The following is a 20,490-nucleotide window of genomic DNA, read 5'->3' as shown; positions in this document are numbered from 1 at the left end:
TGAACCAGGTCTAACGGTTTTAAGTTACAGAAGGGTAGGTTTCAAGTGAACATTAGAAGGACCTTCTGGACTTCAAGAGCGGTTTGGCAATGCAACCAATTAACCAAATGCAACCAAATAAAGACACCTGAGTTGACCCCACATCTCCCATGGCTTCCTTAGTTTCAGAAATATAACTTACGGTGGAGAAAAGGGAGTAATTCTGTTGCTGGTATTGTTAAACAATCAAGGGGCAAAGAAATCCCTGATGATCTACCTCAGTGTCACTCAGTGATTTCTTTATTCTAGCTGCAAAATTTGGGTTTTGGGAAGCTTAAGATTGTGGGCAGTCTCTCTTCTCTCTGGACATATGTGCACATGTATGCACACAGACACATACCTTGCACTCTACTCACCATTTCAAGTTTTCCTTCTCCTCAGTGAAGCCAGCACCTGCTAGCGTAGCTGTGGTTTCGGACAGGAAGCCCACAAAGTAGTTGCTGAAGTGGAAGGAGCTGGCACTCTCGTAAGCCCGGAGCCACCTGTGTCATGAGAGCAAGGTTCTGCCTAAGAAACTGGGTAGATCTTTGCACCCCTACAGCTCTAAGGAAAGGAAACCCCAGTAGGACTCACCTCACCATGGTGCTCCTGGTGTGCCCCAGCAGGGAAAAGAAAAAACAGGGATAAGAAATAGAAGGTAAAGAAGAAATATTATCAGTAGATCCTGAAGCAGTAGGATGTTCCACAGAGAGTGAGCCACAACAAACTATGAGGAAGAAGCCATGAAGAGCCATTGTTGGTAGTGCCTGCACTGCAAGATGATTTGAAGGCACGTGGGGCAGCACTTTTACCATGAATTAAGACAGGACTCCCTATATTCTGTTTCACTGCTGAGGTAGAGAATTGCACAATGCAAAGAAAGCAAATTTCTAGCTTTCATGGTATGTATGTAAATATATTTTCTCTCTCTCTCTCTCTCTCTCTTTCTGTAGTTGTTGTGTGCCTTCAAGTTATTTCTGACTTATGGCAACCCTAAGGAGAACCTATCACAGGGTTTTCTTGGCAGGATTTGTTGAGAGGCCTGCCATTGCTATCCTCTGAGGCTGAGAGACTGTGACTTGCCTAAGGTCACCCAGAGGATTTTCATACTTGAGTGGGAATTTGAATCTCAAATTTTCTAGAGTCCTATTCCAACACTCAAAATACTATGCATTCTCTCTCTCTCTCTCTTTCTCTCTCTCTCTCTCTCTCCATATATCATTTCAAATCTTAATCAGAGCTTTCACCATGCCTTTTTTGGGGTGACTGGATCATTTGCAGTTCTCATGAGATCAGAAGTCTTTCTCTTTTAGTCATCCTACAGAGAGGATAAAGAGTCAGTGTGGCATAGTGGTTTGAGGCTAGGTCTACGACTCTGGAGACCAGGCTTTGATTCCCTGATCAGCCATGGGAACCCTCTGGGCGATTCACACACGCTAAGCCCCACAAAACCCTGTAATAGGTTCACCTGAGAATTGCCATAAACTGGAGATGAAGGCATACAGCAACAACAGCTCTAAAAGTGCTAGAAATTACTGTCTTCCACAGTTTTTATTGTATTTGGGGGCGGAGGGGCATGGACTAGATCAGCCGTGGGAAGAAACTGATGGCTCTCCATATTTTGTCAGACTATAACCATCAGGATCCCTAAGCAAGTATCTTGAAGATATTGGGGGTAGAGTCTGACATCTCTTGAAGGGTCAGATGTTTGCCACTGCAGGACTTGTTCACTTGTTTGGGAGCCTTGCTTAAATCTCCACTTCTACCTGAATTGGGTGCTGATTCTCTGGGGAGCAGATGATTGCCAGATTCTTTTCTCCTTCCACAGTAGACTCCCTTTGCTGCCCTCCCATCCTCCTTTCTCTAAAAAGCTGCTTCCTCTTCTTCCCACTGACTAGGTTCCCATTCCCTCCAAAGCTACATAACCAGTGTAATAAGAGATGCTTTTCCCATTGCTGCATTTCTGTGCCAGGAGAAAAGTAGCAACTATCAGATTTTGAGTTTCCATGTGAAAGGCAGAACGCCTGTAGGTGGGTGAGTGGGGACACACAGGATCTCTTATTCCTCTTTTTGACATTACCAAGTTTTTCATTATGCACAATATGCCACACTTATTGCATCATCTTATTCTTGCTTAGAATCATAAGATTCTTGCTAGAGTCTAGAACAAGGGTCCATCTGTTCCAAGGCCTTTTCCTCACAGTTGCACCCTATCTCAGGAACTTTGAACTAGAGAAGAGGGGTAACATCAGTGGGCCCAGGGGCCAACTGCTCCCTCCCCCATTTCACCAGAAGCCACACATGGCTCCATACTAAATTGTAGAACTACTGTGGCAAGCAAAAGTGTTTTTTCCCCCTCCCATTTTAAGTTTTAAAAATACTTAAAACAAGGCGTGCAGGGCACATGCACATTGTTTTAGATAGGAAGCATTTTCACAGGGATTTCTGGAAATGTGATTCTCCTCTGACACATAGTGAGCAATCCCCATACACCTTGATTTATCATTAAATGGGATTTTTTTAAAGGTAGTATAGTGGCACACCATCCAGAACAATGGGAGCCACAAAACTGTTGCTCATCCCTGCACCAGAGGTTCTCTTTTTCTCACACACAAAAAGCATATAATGATCATTTGTTGCTGTTCATTTCCAGCATCTAATATTTCAAGGTATAATGCAATTGTGCCTGGACGTTCTGTTGAACTAAATGTCTGCCATGACTATGATCAAGTTCCCAACATTAGACTAAGCCTTGTAATGAAGAGCACCACTGAGGTAGATCCACACAGCAAGCCATAGAGCCAGGGAATAAATAACACAGCACAGACAGAAGAGATGGAGACGTTCTTCAAAGCCATTGAAAGACATCAGTGGGACAGAACTGGGCATGTCAATGAAGCACAAAGCTGAGCCACTACATAAGGGAAAGCACTGAGCAGACAAAAGACACACCACCCATAGAGCAAAAGGTGAGGTTAAAGGCCTCCATTGACATACTGTGTGATAGAATGAGCCATGGTGGGAATGTGCCAATGAACCACAGGACATGTTTGCTGCTGGACCACAAAGAAAAAAGAAAGCTTGAGTCATGGCAGGTACATGATGCACAGGCAAAAGGAACCACCACAGCCCCATGAGCCCAAGTGACAGATGAAATGGGCTGGGATGGATGAGGAAAGCCATGTGGAGGTAAAGACCACAACTACAGTGGACCACAACAATGAAGGATAAATACTACCCTACGCCATTACCTGGTTCTGCGCTTCCTGTTGCAAGTGATGTGATCCCAACATAAAGGGTCAAGGAAGGGAGAGGAAAGATGGAAAAAAGTTGAAGGATATGGAAGAAAGAGAAAAGAAGCTCATCAAGTCATAGAATATTCCAAGCAGTTTTTTGGGAGGATCTGCCTATTTGACCTCCTATTCTGTTAAGTATGTGAGAGGGAGAAGTTTGATATAGGTATACCTTTTACCAAGATGGATGAAGTGGTGTTACAACTGTGAACACTTTCCTAACCTCACAACTGCTAATTTTCAGGAATATAATTATTACATATTTTAGAGCCCTTGGATATTATCCTCGTTGTTATACAGTTGCAAAACTTTTAATAAAACTGTAGAATCACAAAGGACAACTGTATAAAGAAACTCTAAGGCGGGTTACACACCGCCATTAAAGTACGTGCAGAGCGCGTACTAAGGTTAGGGAGGTGCGGTGCTTCCACATCTCCCTAACCCTAATACGCGCTCTGCGTGTAAAAAATGACGGCGGCTGTTCCAGACGGCCGCCGCCATGAGGACATCATGGCCGCGCCGCCTCTTTACGGGGCGGCATGGATGTGATGTCCTCGCTCCGCACCAGGGCGCCTAGTGCGCCTTTAGCGCGGACCAGGAAGGAGCTCCATTTCGGAGCTCCTTCCTGGTTTGCGGCGCTGCTTTGCATCGCTGGGCGCAGCCTTCAGACGGCTGCGCCCAGCAAAGCAAAAGGGGCCAACTGGCCCCTTTCCTCCCTACCGCCACTGCGGGGTGTCCTTGGGGCTTAAGCCCAAGGACACCCCTTTTCAGCTGCGGGAAGCGGCATTTTCCGCTTCCCGCAGCCTGAAAAGTGACGGATCGGGCTCAGTGGCTGATGTTCTGGCAGCTGAGGCCCCGATACACCGGGGAAGGGGCGGGTACAGCCCGCCCCAAATGGGCGGTCTGTAACCCGCCCTAAAGAGAAAACCATTAACAGAGGTAGTATTTCTCAGAATCTAAGGGAGGATTCCAGATGGTTCTCTCAGGATGTGATGAGCTGAAAGCATTACACCCACATGATGGACAATGACAAGAAACAAGCATTACAGTTGTAACAATAGGAACATCCAAGTTCTGGTGTGTTTAGCAATTCTAGGGGAAACAGGGAAGTGTATGTGCTCTCTCTGTACACACACAAATGTATGTGTTTATGCACGCACACATATATGATCATAAATTTAACCTTACAGCATCACTGCTCAAAGTGATGGTTTACAGGCCAACACAGTTTGTGAGCCATCAGCTGCTAGTCTGTGGTGAGCTTTTAGGAAAATCTATAGATAGAATAATAATATGGCACACACATGGCCCCAATCCCTGGCACTTTGGGGATAAGAGGATTGCTACATCAGATAGCTTGAGAAGCACTGCCTTATACAGTGGGCTCTTGGAATCTACTGAGGTTTGGTTCAGTTCCAGGCCCCCCTGTGGATACCAAAATCTCAGTCGATGCTCAAGTCCCATGATATACAGTACAATGGCATAGTAAAATAGTTCCCATATATAAAATGGTAATATCAAGGTTTCTGAATATTTTAAAGCTGTAGATTGTTGAATCCATGGACAAGGAGGGTCAATTGTATCAGTTTAGAGAAGTGGCTGGGATTGTGGTTAATGAAGCCCAGTACAAGAAGAACACTATACTTTGAATGATACCCAGAAATTGTAGCTGTACCCTTTCTGTGGAGCCCTATTTCATAACGTACTTAACATCACAGTTAATCTGGCCAGGTGAACAGAAGTTTCTCTTGGATCCAAAGGAGCATTTCTTGAGAGCAAACAACTTACTTCCTGAGCAGCTTGTAGCTGTAGAGAGGTATGAAGTAAGAAAAGAGATAAGGGGCCACACAAGTGGATGCGATGAGGCACACAAGGCAGAGGAAGAAGCTGACACAGACCTTCTGAAACCAGGGGAAGCTCTGCATAGAAATAAAAAAGATAAAACAAAACATCTTCTTAGATCTCAACTTGCAAATTATTTTTAATGTTACAGTTGTTTTTATTAACTGCCCTCAAGTTGACTCCAACTCATGGGGACCTTGTGGATGAGACATCTCTATCCTCCACTACTTTGCTCACGTCCTGTCAATTCATTTCCATGACCTTCCTGACTGAGTCAAGCCATTTGGCATGCAGTTTTCCTTTCTTTCTAATGCCCTCCACCTTTCCTAGCATAATTGTCTCTTCTAATGAATCATGCCTTCTCATGATGTGGCCAAAGTACCACAGCCTCGATTCGATCATCTTGGCTTCCAAGGAGATTTCAGGCTTGATCTGTTCAAAGACCCATTTGTATCAGAGCATAAAATCAGATACTCTTCTTTCATATCTATCCATTTATCCAACCCATCCATCCATTTTTGGGGGAAATTACATGGCCACCTCCTCAAAGTAGACCTGGAGCTGAAAGGGGAGAAACCCAAAACATCTGTAATGACAAATAATCTCTCATGTGTTTCACATATTAGTCCATTAGAGTTCCAAGTTCTTCAGGAGAGGCTCTTCTCTTTGCCCCACCACATTCTCAGGCTCATAGGGTGGGGAAAAGGCAACAGGGCCTTCTTAGCGGTTGCTTCCAGACTTTGGAACTCTCTCATTTGGAAGGCTAGGATGGTTCCTTTTTCTTGCTCTTCAGCCAGCAAGTAAAAACATTCTTATTCCGGGACTGTGATGGATTTTCAGTAGGGTGCTGTGTTGTTTTGTTGCTTTGTATGTGATTTTTAATCCATTTTAATTTTTAATAACTTTTCAGATTGTTGAATTGTTTTTAAACTAATTTTTATATTTATACTTTTTATTGATGTTTTGGTACTGTTTTTAAACTGTACGGTTTTTAGTAAGCTGTAAGTAGCCTGGAGAGCCAGCATGGCATAGTGGTTTAAGTGTTGGACTATGACTCTGGAGACCAGTGACGCACCACCCAAAACCATGGGAATCACACACCTGGTCATAGGTTGAGCAAGTATTTCCAGAATCCAGTGATGGTGCCATTTTAATTGTCTATCAACCCTGTTTGACTTGGCCTTGGGTGCACCTACACTGTAAACATAATGCAGATTGACAGATCTTTAAATGCTGTAGCTCCATCCTATGGCATCCTGGACTGTGAAGCGTTACGAGGTCTTTAGTGTTCTCTGCCAAACAGTGATTGTTCCTCACAAAACTGCAAATCACAGGATTCTGTAGAATGGAGCTATGACAGTTAAAGTTGTGTCAAACTGCATTCTTTCATGTACCCTTTGTCACCCAACCAGCCACTGTCCACCTTGCAAGATCAATAACAAAAAGCAAAGGCACTTACCATTTTCCTGCTCTCCACAGCCTGTAAGTATGTGCGGAAGCGGAACCAGGGTCCAAAAATTACTGTTCCAACGAAGTAGATATATCCCATGAACTCAACTGGGGAGGGGATGGCTGACACATCACCCCGATCAAGATCAAATCCCAGCGACACAGCCTTCATGGCCACTATCATTTGGGCACCTGTGGCAGTTTGACAGAAGTTTGGTGGTTATGTTCTTACAGGTAAGATCCAGAATTCACTAATGACGATGGTCATCATTTTAAAATCCTGGGCAGTTTGCAAGATATTCAAATTCCAAAGTGTATTATAAATTGTAGCCCAAAGGGACCTGTATCTAGAGGAGCAGTATCTGTACTTTTATTATGGCAAACTCAGCTGATGAGACAAAATTGTAACCAAAAAAGCCACTGAGAAACAAGGAAGGGGTATCAGCATGCTCAGGAGAACCCCCAAATTCACAAAAATCTAATAACCTAAAAGGGCACCAAAAACTAACTTTAATCTCAGTATATTCTCAAACTTGCTCAGAATATAAAAATAGAAGATCTGCTGAGTACTCACCTCTCATCTTATGCCAACTCACAGTGTCCACCATGTGCATCTCCCTGGAAAGAGTGGGGACATATTAATGACTTGTGTGTGTGTAACAGTAATCAACACTCTATCCTCCTGCTTACTTTTCTAAGAGACATGTTCTTTATGCTTTTCCCACTAGGCTTTCCAATAAAAAGGGATTTACAAAAAGATCTGAATGCCTGAACACCATCTGACCTACAAGCGGCAAGCTATTATTAGTCTAGAAAAGTTGGTCAGAGATGGGAACAATTACTTTTTGAACTACAACTCCCAGACACCCTTGCACTCTGACCACTTGAAAGATTCTGGGAGTAATAATCCAAAAGGTAATGTTTCAAAACCAAAAGGTTTATTGTTCATACTTTTACTTATTGCTAGTCTCATTTTCCTGGATATGCTTCCCAGTCTCATGGCCAAGGACTCTACTTTCCTCTCAATGGATTAAGTGTCCCACTGGTTAAGTCAGCCTCTGGAAAGGCATTCTTATTAATGCTGCTCTCTGACCAGAACTCGAAAACATCATTGTTTTGGACTGCAGTTTCCAGAATACCCCAGCCAGCATAGCCAGTAGCCAAGAAAGTAACAGTACCAAGCTCTGGTCCTAACTCAAGGGGATGATCATGTTCTCTCCATGTTAGTTTCGAAAACAAGTATGTAGAGGGATCTTGTAGCATCTTTGAGACTAACTGAAAGAAAGAAATTGGCAGCATGGGCTTGCGCCTACATTGCATCTAAGGAAGTAGGGACATGTCTACAAAAGTTCGTGCTACCAACTTCTTTCTTTCAGTTAATCTCAAAGGTGCTACAAGATCCTTTTACATACTCCTCAGTCCTAGTCAGCACAGCCAAAGGAGAAGGATGATGGGAGTTGCAAATCCAGAAATTTCTGGAGGGCCACACATTCCCCCACAACTTGGTCTAGACATTAATCCAGACGTTTTTCTTGGATATACTTCCTTCTTCCATTAGTCAGCTTTCTTTCTTATTGATCTACCTCTAGCCTTCCCATTTGATGAGTTTCCTTGCCTATCAGCTTAGCCTCCTCTGTGTTTTAAAATGCCACTTTGCTTAGTCCCTCTTGCCACATCCCCAACAGACTCTCAGATGTTTTAGCTAAGCCACCATAAATCCACCCTTAAAAATTATCACTCAGTGGTGGATGCTTTCTATATAAAACCCAGGTTTTTCTTTCACAAATTACAAAGAGAACTAATGGAGGCCACCACTGATTGTGGTAAAGAAGTTTATTGAGCCAGCCCCATTAAATACATCCTATCTCTTCCTTCCCTAGAGGAAAGGTGCCTTCCTCAGTCTTCTAGCTATAGTCTGCCATTGTGTAGATTTTTCTTACCAGCCTTCTGTTTTACCAGTCTGGTACCCTGTACCATACCCCTTCTTTCCCCCCTTTCCTTCTTATAGCTTCAGCCTGTCATGGAGCAACACTTATGCTCCCTCTTCTCCCCTCCTCCACTCACCCCATGAGCAAATAGATGAGGATGGTGATGGAAAGCAGGACACCACGCTGGGTGGAGTGGCGGCATAGGAAAAGGACGAGGTAGCACAGGAGGCTGAGGAGTACGACCCACACCATCTGCAGCTGGAAGAAGTGGTAGAGGGCATAGAAGCCACTGGCCACTGTGCTCAAATGCTTGGCATAGGATGGCAGTGCTGCAAAGGAAGGGCCACACTGGTTAGAGAGGCATGAATACAGGAGGATTTAGGATGCTCCCATGTGGTGGGCCACACAGCCTGGGAATCTCTGGGGAACATGTGGTCTTCCAGATGTTGTTGGACTGCAACTGCTGTCAGCCTTACCACAATATAGCCAAGAAAGAGGGGTGTTGGAAGCTGCAATCCAACAATATCTGGTGATTTTTGGATTCACATGTTCCCCCATCCTTGGTCTACTTTGACTGGCAATAGCAATCTGGGGCCACAGGCCTTCAACTGTCCAAATCACCTACTGCCTGGTCCTTGAGTTTGAGAGGGATTGACCCCAGGATGTTTTGATGCAAAGAAGCTGGCTTCCTGCTGTTATGTGTTTGAAAAGAACCATGGTACTCTCACTAAGCTGTGCTCCCTTGCATTTTCTCCATTCCCCCTAACTCTGAATTTATCCTGGAACAGTGAATCTGCTCCAGAAAAGATTTGTCTAAGGTGATGGATTTATTTAGGAATAGAGTCCAGCACTTGGAGAAGTTTGGAATACAACCTGGCATGGATTCACAGTTCCACCAACATGGAACTACCAGCCACCACTGCCTTGGGGAGGAGGGAAGAAACTCATGCAGGATCTTCTACTGTTGGGAATCCAAGAAAGTGGCTGGCCTTAAACCCCCCCCCCCCCCCATGTATGAAAGAGCAGTAGGCAAAATGTGACAGCTGTAACCAAGTGTGCATCCACACTGTAGAATAATGCAGTTTGACATCACTTTAAATGCTGTAGACAAAGAAAGGACTTAATTACTGGAATGCCATACCATCATTTGGCCTTGTGTCTGCAAAGCACAGCTGCCACTCTTTACTGGCCAATAGCTATGATGAAGCATAGAAAAGCAAGAAAACTAGAGAAAGAGGATTTAGATTTGGGCAGGAGTCACGCTGCCCTTCAGATGTTGTGGAACTGCAACTCCCAACGTTCCTTACCATTAACAGTGTGGGCTAGGGCTGCTGGGAACTGTAGTCCAACAACACCTGCAGAGAGCCACATGATTTCCACCCCGATTTAGATGCACCCAGACTAAGTGAAGGGAACATGGTGTTTATGTGGGAAGTTTTGAAGCGGGGGGTAGCATTGAGTGTGTACTCAAGAAACTACTGTATCTGGAAGACTTGACTAATAGTGAAGTTGGATGAAGAATACAGTTACTCTACAACAGGAGCGAACAACTGCAGAAGACCTGGGGGGGGGGCAACACCCTCCACCACAGCTTCCCACCACCAAAAACTAAAAACAAAAGTGTGTCCCTCAAATATCATCTGCTAGGGGCTCTGGGGAAGGGTATTCCTTTTTAGGAGAAGCCTTTCTATATATATAAAAAAACAAGGTGACCCTGTCACCTCTGGTTTATTTCCAGTTTCATAAAAAGGTCTCCTCTTGGTCTAAAATGGCTATGGGGGCCTAAAACATGGCAAAAAGGCCCCCAAGGAAAGGAAATTGAAAACAAATCACAATTTCCTTTTACCCCCCTGGGAGACTCTAGAGGCCACAAAAACAGCCCCAAGGGCTGCATTCACCCTAAAAGCTTCACTTTGCCCAGACTTGCAAGGATGGAGAATATTTGGCCTTTCAGATGATGTAGGATAACATCTCCAGTTACCCTTACTCGTAACTATCTTTGCTAGGGAATGACGGGAGTGGTAGTCCCAACCCTGGCACATGCATCTAGATGTCTATACTTACCCAATCTCCAAAGGAGACGGCACACTAGACACAAAAGTAGAAGCGTCCACACCTGTTCAAAGCCCTGCTGGGCAGTGGGCAGGACACAGCCGCTCAGCAGCTGCTGGTAGAACTCTTCCCGTGTGTAGGTGGTCATGGCCACAGCCTGGAAAAAGTCAGAGAGAAAGAGATCTCAAGAGGGGGTGATGGATTAATCCCAGCTCATAGTTACTGGGCAGCACTGGTCCATTTCATGAGGCTGGCTCCTAAGACAAGCTGAGATGACCAGAGGGTCCTTTCATATTACAAAAACATAGCACTATGATTTCGCTTTAGCTGCCACAGTTCGCTGAGGTTTCTAAAGTTCCCTCCCTAAACTACCCAATCCCTGGATTCCATGGGATACTGCCATGGTAGTTAAAATGGAACTGTAGTGACATAACTGTGTACTATTCAAAGATATAACTGTGTTAGTCTGTAGAATCAGTATGTAGAGAGATCTTGTAGCACCTTTGAGACTAAGTGAAATAAAGAAATTGGCAGGATGAGCTTTTATAGACTTGAGTCTACTTCCTCAGTGTCCAAATGCATCTGAGGAATTAACTTACTCATGCTTCCAACTTCTTTCTTTCAGTTCATCTCAAAGGTGCTACAAGATCTTTCCACATACCGATAACCATGTACAGTACTGTGAATAGGTCCCAAGTTATGGAATTCAGCATTTGAACCCTGGATTAACCAACACTCAAACCACTATATCAAGCTGGCTCTCCAAATACAGTTTTTGATATCCACGGATTTTTTATCCATGGATTTAAGCATCTATGCTTGAGAAGATATAAATTCCAAAAGCAAACCTCAATTTTGCCATTTTATATAAGGGACACCATTTTACTAAGCCATTGTATATAATGGGACTTGAGCATCCATGAATTTTGGTATACATGGGAGGTACTAGAACCAAACCCCAGCAGATACCTAGGGCCCACTGTATAACCTACAACACACGATATTCATTGGCAGTCTCCCATTCCAGTACTAGCCAGAGCTGACCATGCTTAGTTGCCAAAATGAGATAGAGTCTGAAGCATTCTGGGTATTTGGGTGAATGGTCCCAAATATTTCCTGCCCCATTTTAGACATGACAAGAAAATTTTGCATGATACACTCAGAACCCCAAAACTGTAACACCAGTGTTTGTTCGTACAATACTTTGCAACCCCCTGCAAAAAAAACCAAGAACCCCCCCTCAACATTGTTATGTACTCGTTTCCTCCCTCTCCAAAGTAACACATTATTTATAATATGCTATTTCAAAACTCTGCAGTTTCAAGGCATGTTGAATCAGCCTAAATTATGCAAGCCAGACTTGGATGTTGCTCCTCATTAATTCAACAAGAGCACAGCAATGATAGCCACAGCTCCTATGTAGGAATCTTTCACAATCCCACTCCCTCAGATATAATATGGTCCTTACTTGCGAGGAGGAGGTACCACTTCCCTCCCTCCTGAAAAAGTCATAGAATCATAGAGCTGGAATAGGCCAATCCTATGGAATTCTGGAATTTGTAGTTTTGTAAGATATTTAGCCTTCTCTGTCAGAAAGCTCTGGGGCCACAACAAACTACAAATCCTGAGATTCCATTGCATGGAGCCATGGCAGTTGAAGCAATGTCAAGCTCCATTATGTTTGCAGAGTAGGCCTATGTTACTGAGCCAGCAGCTATATTGGAAGAAAAAGGTGAATGAATTCCATAAACAACAACAACAACCACCCACCCATGTCTTTGTGTGTGTGTGTCTGTGTTTCTCTCTCTCTCTCTCTCTGTGTGTGTGTGTGTGTGTGTGTGTGAGAGAGAGAGAGAGAGAGAGAGAGAGAGAGAGAGACTTGATTAAATTATTGGACATGAGTGAATACTTTCAGGCAAACTGCTCTATCTCCCAGTATGACATCCTGCAGTTAACAAACAATACTTTAAGAACAGGGAAATCACGTTGATCAGACTGATAGTGAAGGTCCCCTTTGGGTCAGGGTGATTGGCTCAACATTTTTCTCTTTTGTTAGTCAAAATATGGCCATGATCTCTCCCATTCCAAGAGAGTGAACCTTTAGCCAAATAAAGCAAGCTCCTGAGATGGTACAAGATTGTAAAACATACAAGCTCCAGAACTTTCAGCAAACTTGTGACTTAATCTAAAGCAGGCCTGGAAAATGTCTGCTTCCCCAAGTGTCAATTTCCTTCAGCCTTTGCCAACACACTCAATGGTTGTACTCTCCCATCTTCATACCCTCCAACATTTCACAGATGATAACTGAGACACACATGTGGTCAAGCAACATGTGTGTGTGAGTCTGGTCAAGAAGTTATTCATGTGGAATTCCATTTTTAATCATGCTAAAATAAAATATTCCATAACTGATTTTCTCCCCTTTTCCTTGTTTTTTTCTATTTCCCTCCCAATTTTTCCTGGTTTTTTTTCTTGAGGAAAAACAAAACAAAACAAAACAAAAACAAAACAAGAAATGAAAAAATGAAGCAAATCAAATATGGAACGTTTTATTTTAGGGGAAATGACAAAAAAAAAGAAAAAGAAAAAACAGACAAAAATGTTTTTCCCCTAATTTTTCCATGGGTCTTCACATCTCTAGGATGAACAGACAAGCTAGAAGAGGCTGCAGCGATCTGCTTTTGCCTGAGCTGATTGGGAAGGGCAATACTCCTCCTCCTCTTCTTCCTTCTGAGTTAAGTGAGTGCAGAGTATTTTTGCACTTTGAATTCAGTTTGCTCAACTTGAACTCAGTTGACAAAAATGGAAAGTGAGAGGAAAGAGAAAATGGGACATTTTGAAAGCAGCTGTTGGATGAGACCATATTTATCAGGACTGTCCTTGCCAAGGGGGGACAGCTGGAGGGTATAAAGGCAAGATATCCTTTATACCTAAAGGTTAGAAAGCTTATTTCGGGGATGGGGCAAAGCATAACTCCCAGAATCCCCAAATCACCATGACCACTGGCCATGATGTAGGACTCTGGGAGTCTAAATCCAAAAAGTAATTTTCCCAAGCTCTGCTTAAACCTAACCCAAAGCTTCTTTTACCTGCAAGTAATTCTTAAGTGGACACAGGGAACCAATTTACAGGCCCAGCTCAGGAGTAAAAGCAAAGTAATGTTTCCTTCCAAAGCACAAGAATTCCTTAAAAGAACAAGAAAAAGAGAGGAAAAGCTGGAGGCTCTTCCTTGAAGAATATTGTCCCTCCACACTAACAACTTCAACAGAGATCTTAGTAAGTTTGGGCCACATGGTGATGGATCATGGCTGATGGACAGAGGAGAAGAAGAGAGGAAAGGGAGGAATGGAGCAGGTGCTTGGCTGCATCCTCGTCCTCTAGAGGAGAAGGGACAAGGTAGGAAATAAGGAGAGGAGGAGAAAAACTGGGAGATGGAAGGACAGGTTGAGGGTTACTTTGGGGAATCAGGGGGTAGCTTAAGGGTTATTTGAGAGATTGGGCAATGGCTAGAGAGCTACATGGAATAGAGGGATGGCTTGAGGGTTTACATGGAGGGATCATCTTGAGGGTTACATAGGAAGACTGAGATATGTTACATGGAGGGATCAGCTTGAGGTTACATGGGATTGAGGGATGGCTTGAGGGTTACATGGGGGAATCATCTTCAGGGCTATATGGGGATTGAACAGTGCCTTGAGGGTTACATGGGGAGACTGAGGTATGCTACATGGAGGGATCAACTTGAGGTTACATGGGGAGAATGAGGGATGGCTTGAGGGTTACATGTGGAGGCATTACATGGAGTGATGGGGGGGATGTTACATTGGGGATCTAAGGATAGCTTGAGGGTCACATGGGATTGGGTTGAGGGTTACATGGGGGTCATCTTGAGCATTACATGGGGTGAAGGATGCTACATGGGGGATGGAGGTATGGCTTGAGGGTTACACGAGGGGATGGAGGGATGTTACATGGGGAGATTTAGGGATAGCTTGAGGGTCACATGGGGGATTAGGTTGAGGGTTACATGGGAGATGGAGGAATGTTACACTGGGGGGGAAGGAGGGATGTGTCATGGGGGATGGAGGAGTGTTACATGGGGGATCAACTTGCAGATTACATGTGGGGATTCAGGAGTGTTACACAGGAGAAATTGAAGGATGGCTTGAGGGTCATGGGGGTTGGGTTGAGGGTTACATGAGGGATGGAGGGATATTTCATGGCGGGATTGAGGAATGGCTTTGAAGATCACATGGGGGAATAGAGGGATGTGACATGGGGGACCATTTTGAGGGTTACATGAGGGGATGGATGGATGCTACATGGGAGATCTAGGGCTAGCTTGCAGGTCACATGGGGGATTGGGTTAAGGGTTACATGGGGGTGGAGGGATGGCTTGAGGGTACATGGGGGGTCATCTTAAGCATTACATGGCAGGGATGGAGGGATGCAACATGGGGGGGGGGGTCTGGGGGGGCCTTGAGGGTGCCATGGGGGGGCAGGGGAGGGTCTCTTTCCTGGATTTGCTGGTGGGCGAGGGTCCCATGGAGGGAGGGAGAGGGAGGGCCTGGTTGTTGAGACCAAGGGAAGCCGGCCTTCCTTCTTTCCTTGGGGGATGGGGACTGAGCCAAAGAAGCCCCTTCCCCCTTCCCTTCCCATCCCTCCCCCCATCTCCTTTGGTCCTCCCTGAGGAAGGGAGGAGGTCTCCTTGATCAATGGCTCGGAGACAGAGGAGGCAGGGATGGAGAGAGGGCCCTTGGCAGCAGGGGAGGGAGCCCCTCTTGCTGGCTGCCTTGCGGGGTCTGTGGGTTGAAGACAGGACTCTCCCTCCTTCCCTGCCCAGTCTCCCTCTGAGGCCAGCTGGTCCTGGGCTCCTTCCAGATGTGCTTCCTACAGAGGCATAAGAGGGGGGCTGATGGCTCCAGACTCACCTGGGCTCCTGCTCCTTCCTTCCTTCCTTCCTTTCCCCCCTTCTTTCCCTTTCCCTGCCCCCCCACCAAGGAATAAAACCTGGGAAGGGAGAGGGAGGGAGGGAGGCAGGCAGAAAGGGGTGCAATAATCCCTTTTAAAATTGGAGGAGGGTCCATTGGGGAGACCAATGGCAAGGCCAGAGAGACATAGTTGAGGCCGAGGAGGGGCCAATCAGAGAGGGAAATGGAGGGGGAGGGCTTTAGGGGTAGCCAATGAGGAAGAGGATTGGTTTTTGGCAAGGGGTGGAAACAGAGATTGAGAGTGTGTCCGTTTTGGGGGTTTAGTTCGCATCCACATTGCAGAATTAATGCACTTTGCTACCACTTTAAGTGCCCTGGCCCCATGCTGGGTTTTCTGCAGTTCGTTGTGGCACCAGAGGCGAAATTGTCTCACCAAGCTACAAATCCCTGCATTAATGCAGCTTGGCACGACTTTTAAGTGCCATGGCTTTCTCCTACACTTGCAGTGGTTCTCAACCTTTGATACTCTAGATTTTGAGACTTCAGCTCCCAGAATTCCTGAACAATGACTGGGACTTCTGGGAATAGAAGTCCAAAACATCTGGAGGCCCAAAGGTTGAGAACCACTGTCCTACAGAAGCCTAAGATTTGTAGCCATGTGAGGCCACTAGGACTCTTTGGCAGAGAAGGCCTAAAAACCTGGTAAAACTACAAATCCCAGAATTCCAGAGGATGGAGCTACAACCGCACTTAAAGTGGTGTCAGACTGCATTATTACTACCATGTAGATGCCCCCACAGAGGAGATGAATGCATGGAAACACTGGAGTCATTCCCAGATTCAGTCATGAGGAATGTGTGTCCTTCCAAATGTCACTGGACTGCAACTCTTGTCATCCCTCTTCCTGCTGTTGTGTGCCTTCAAGTTGTTTCCAACTTTGGTGACTCTAAGGCAAACTTATGGGGGGAGGGGGGTTGGCCAGATTTGTTCAGTGAAAGTTTGCCATTGCCTTCCCCTGAGGAGGCTGAGAGAGTGTGACATGGCCAATGATACCCACTGGGTTTACATGGCCAAGCAGGGATTTGAACCCTGGTCTCCAGAGTCACAGTCTAGCACTCAAACCACTAGGCAACACTCACAGCCCTATTTTTAACTTATGTCAGGGAGTAACTATGGTGGGAGGAAAGAGGAGAGGAATGGTTAGAAGGAAGGAAGACAGCCTTTTGCACCAGAGTGCAAACAGGAGACAGAATCCTGAAATAAAAAGGAGTGCATTTAAAATGAATTTTTAAAAAGATCTCTATAAATACATACTGCTGAGCATGACCCCTTGTCTCTAAAAAGAGCTTCCATACATTGTGAAGTCAAAGGCTTTCACAGCTGGCATCCATAGTTTACTGTGGGTTTTTCCAGAACATGGCCACACAGCCCAAAAAACCCTCAGAAAACTATACCATAAATTGCTGAGCTTGATTTGACTCTGTTTCATGTTTTTCCCCCTGCTATCAGACGTCTGTGACTAGGACTGGCCCTTGAGGTTTGTCTTTAAAAAGTCTCTGATCAGGAAGTTGGACTTGGCAACAGAGCTATAATAACCTGGATTGTTTCCAGTGGAAGATAGTGGCTTCCATGTCAGTGGGGCAGTTAATCCACCCCAGGTTTCATTACAGATTTTGAAGGAGTCCTTCAAGTCCTGAACCATCTTTTCCAAACAGACTTCAGCACCTTGGATAGCTCTGTTAAAGCTATCTAAAACCTGGAGCAGAGTCTCTGCCCCACTGACATGGGACCCAACGGCAACCATGCAACCAGCTGTTTCCCAATGATAAACAATTGTTAAAAGATAGCCTTTTAACTCCCACAATCCTTTACCAATGAGCATATGAGATGGGGCTGATGGGAAGTGTAGGATAATGCCAGAGCTTGGAGAAGTTCCTTTTTCTGGGACTAAAATTAGCTTGTGTTTCCTCCTGTCTTTCAAGGAGTTAATCTGTGTGGAATTGCTGCACACTTGGTATAGTGTAATCCACCACACTAGTGGAAAGCATGAAAAGCAGGTCCATAAATGTGAAAGTTGGTTCAGATGTCATACCAAATCATAGTTTGCATTAACCATAGTTTAGATTCCAAACCATAACTGCACAGGCAAACAGTTGGTTTTGTACCTGCCTCCCAAATCCCTGGATATTATCCCAAATAGTGTTCTCCAAAGTAAAAAAGAAATGTTCCAGGCCATGGTTTGGGTGTTACATCTGCTCAAACCCCCAAGACAGAGACTCAGACGTTTTGGACACATCGTGACCAAAGTACAGTTTCCCCAAATCATTGTTTACAAGCTAATGTCAATGTATAGTTTCAGGTTTAAGTTTGGTAGCCAAACCATGATTTGCTGGAATTTGCAGACATTCCTGCAAACTATGATTTGGCACTACATTCAATCCACCTTACAATGAACACATATACCAGAGAGGCATAGTTACTACTAGTTGTTGCATATTCCTAAATGCAGAATTACAAGTGTCTTTTGCATTTCACATGTTTACAGAGGATAACTAAAATAAGAAAATGATAGGGTTCAGATCTAACAAAATTTGCATGGATCCTCCAAATCTGTATGATTTTTACCTTTTTGGACAACATAAAATAATTACCACTTTATTCTTGCTGATGGACTACATTATGAAGTTCACTGAACCCTTCCTTGATTAATGTGGAATTTATTCTCCTTTCCCTTATATAAATCAGCTTTATTGTTGGGTGCCTTTAAGTCATTTCTAACACGGCAACCGTAAGGGTGGAAACGATCACAGGATTTTCTTAGCACGATTTGTTTCGGGAGAGTAGATGCGCCTTTGCCTTCCTCTGTGGCTGAGAGAGTGTGACTTGCCCAAGGTCACCCAGGGGATTTAGATGGCCAAGCTGCGAATCGAATTCTGTTCTCCAGAGTCCTAGTCCAAAGCTCACATCACTATGCCATGCTGGTTCTCCTTACATTAGTTACCTGTTGGGAAATGAAAGGGAAAGAAACCTTGATTTTTGTGATCATAAGTGTTTTGTCTCTCTATAATGTATTTGATCCCTGTATTGAGGATTGAAGGGATTAAGAAATTACTAGCTAAACCAGAGCAGGGGTGGGATTTAGCATTACCACTGTGAGCACAAAAGAGAGGTACTTTCTGCTTGGATGCACCAAATATGAGGAAGAGTTTGAAAATATTTTTCCTCTTCTTGTAGCAGATATAATGCAGTTTATAGCTAGATGTAACAAAGAACCTGCTTCCTTGGCATGCTTATTCAGGAAGAACACGGAGGACAAAGAGAATGGCTGGTAGTAGCCTTGCAATATTAACTAATTGTTAATATTAAAGGATTAGAGAGGTGTGATGGTTCTGAAAAGCCTGCAGCGGGGGAATGGAAACGTTGGTCCTGAGGATGTTTTGGCTATTGGCTTAGAACTCCTATCAGTTAACTTGCAATAATTATGTGGAGATCTTGTAGCATTTTTGAGAGTAACTGAAAGAAATAACTTGGCAGCGTGAGCTTTTGTAATCTGCTTGTCTATGAAAACTCATGCTGCCAATTTCTTTCTTTCAGTTAGTCTCAAAGACGCTACAAGATCTCTCCACATTCTGCTTCTACAGACTATGGCTATGTCTTTGAATTCTTGCATTACATAAATGCATTGTGGAGGCTGTAGTCCTACACTGAAGGGCCAACAGTTCCTCAGTCCTGGTTTGGAGGAGCCATGCAATGCAATTTTGTGTTAACACACCTGTTGGGAGCTGAAGTGTGCACAAGACCCCTGTAGTGTAGTCCATGTGTGTTTGACTGCTGCAACAATAGTGAGGAAAGGCCTTTCCCTGCATGCCATTCTGGAGATACTAATTTGTCTCCCTCTTTTCTCCAGTGGATGGGAAATCATAGAAGTTACAATTGTGAGGAAGAAACCTGTGAAGAAAAGGCAGGTCACCTCTCATACTTTGAGTTAGCTACTGTCTCTCAGCCTAACCTACCTAACAGGTCAATTGCCAAGATAAAGTGGGGAGGAGGAGAACCACATATGATACTTTCAATTCACTGGAAGACAGGATATCAACGTAGCCATTGTAATGTAAATGTACGTACAGTATTTAATGGTCAGTCATATATTGTATTTTAACTTATGTTGTACACTGCCTGGAGCCTTGGGAAAAGGAAGCTAATAAATAAATAAGCAGAATTATTATTATTAACCAACTGAAAAGAGTAACAGCTTCAAAACTTTTCCCTCTGCTCCATGTTCAGGGTTGACATCAGGTTTAGGTTTCTTTCTTTGACTCCCCCACAAAGTTCTATTTACCACGGGTGGCAAAAACACCTCCTGCCTAAGAAAACCTAAGGACATTCAGGCGACTCGAAGGCAAACACCCATTGCCCTCTAGGATGCATCTGCATTTGCAGAAATTACATAGTTTGACACCACTTTAACTTCCATAGCTGTTATGCTATGGCACCAGAGGCAGTGTGGTGTAGTGGTTTGAGTGTTGGACTAGGACACTGGGAACCAAGGTTCAAATCATTTGCTATTGTCTTCTCCTGAGGCCCAAGGCCACCCAGTGCTCTCCATGCCTGAGCCAGGATTCAAACCCGTCTCCAGAGAGTCCTAGTCCCAAAACCATGCTGGTCTCAGGCAGTTAAATCGGTATCAAACTGCATTATTTCTATGGTGCAGATGCATCCCTACAAAATACAACTTTACAGCCATTTTGACTGCACTCAAAATGACAGAAACAAATCAGATTGTTCCTTGCCAGTCCAAATCCAGTACACAGGCTGCATCTGCATTGCAGAAATAATCCAGTTTGAGATCACTTTAACTGCCCTGGCTCAATGCTGTGGAATTCTGGGAATTGTACCTTAATGAGACTTCTCTGTCAGAGAGAGCTCTGGTGCCACAACAAGCTACAGTTCCCAGGATTCCCTAGCATTCAGCCAGGG

General features: G+C 44.4%; 1 protein-coding gene across 6 annotated transcripts in view; it reads right to left on the bottom strand.

The window, feature by feature from the left end:
* Positions 1–20,490, bottom strand: part of PORCN (porcupine O-acyltransferase) — a 29,956-nt gene that overhangs the window by 9,214 nt on the left and 252 nt on the right. Inside the window, exons 1-9 of one of the 6 annotated variants that reach the window (XM_042455245.1) lie at positions 15,514–15,657; positions 10,595–10,739; positions 8,667–8,859; positions 7,177–7,220; positions 6,613–6,794; positions 5,100–5,230; positions 3,275–3,284; positions 613–632; positions 396–521 (exon numbers count right to left, since the gene is read on the bottom strand). In XM_042455245.1, the coding sequence (XP_042311179.1) occupies positions 396–521; positions 613–632; positions 3,275–3,284; positions 5,100–5,230; positions 6,613–6,794; positions 7,177–7,220; positions 8,667–8,859; positions 10,595–10,730 (842 nt within the window). In that variant the 5' untranslated portion in view covers positions 10,731–10,739; positions 15,514–15,657. Of the gene's footprint in view, positions 1–395; positions 522–612; positions 633–3,269; positions 3,285–5,099; positions 5,231–6,612; positions 6,795–7,176; positions 7,221–8,666; positions 8,860–10,594; positions 10,740–15,513; positions 15,658–20,490 lie in introns of those variants that run through there. The other 5 variants (XM_042455240.1, XM_042455241.1, XM_042455244.1 and 2 more) reach the window with 5 other exon arrangements.

Source organism: Sceloporus undulatus, chromosome 2, assembly GCF_019175285.1.
Source record: "Sceloporus undulatus isolate JIND9_A2432 ecotype Alabama chromosome 2, SceUnd_v1.1, whole genome shotgun sequence".
Lineage (NCBI taxonomy): Eukaryota > Metazoa > Chordata > Lepidosauria > Squamata > Phrynosomatidae > Sceloporus > Sceloporus undulatus.
This window is presented reverse-complemented; position numbering and strand designations above follow the sequence as displayed.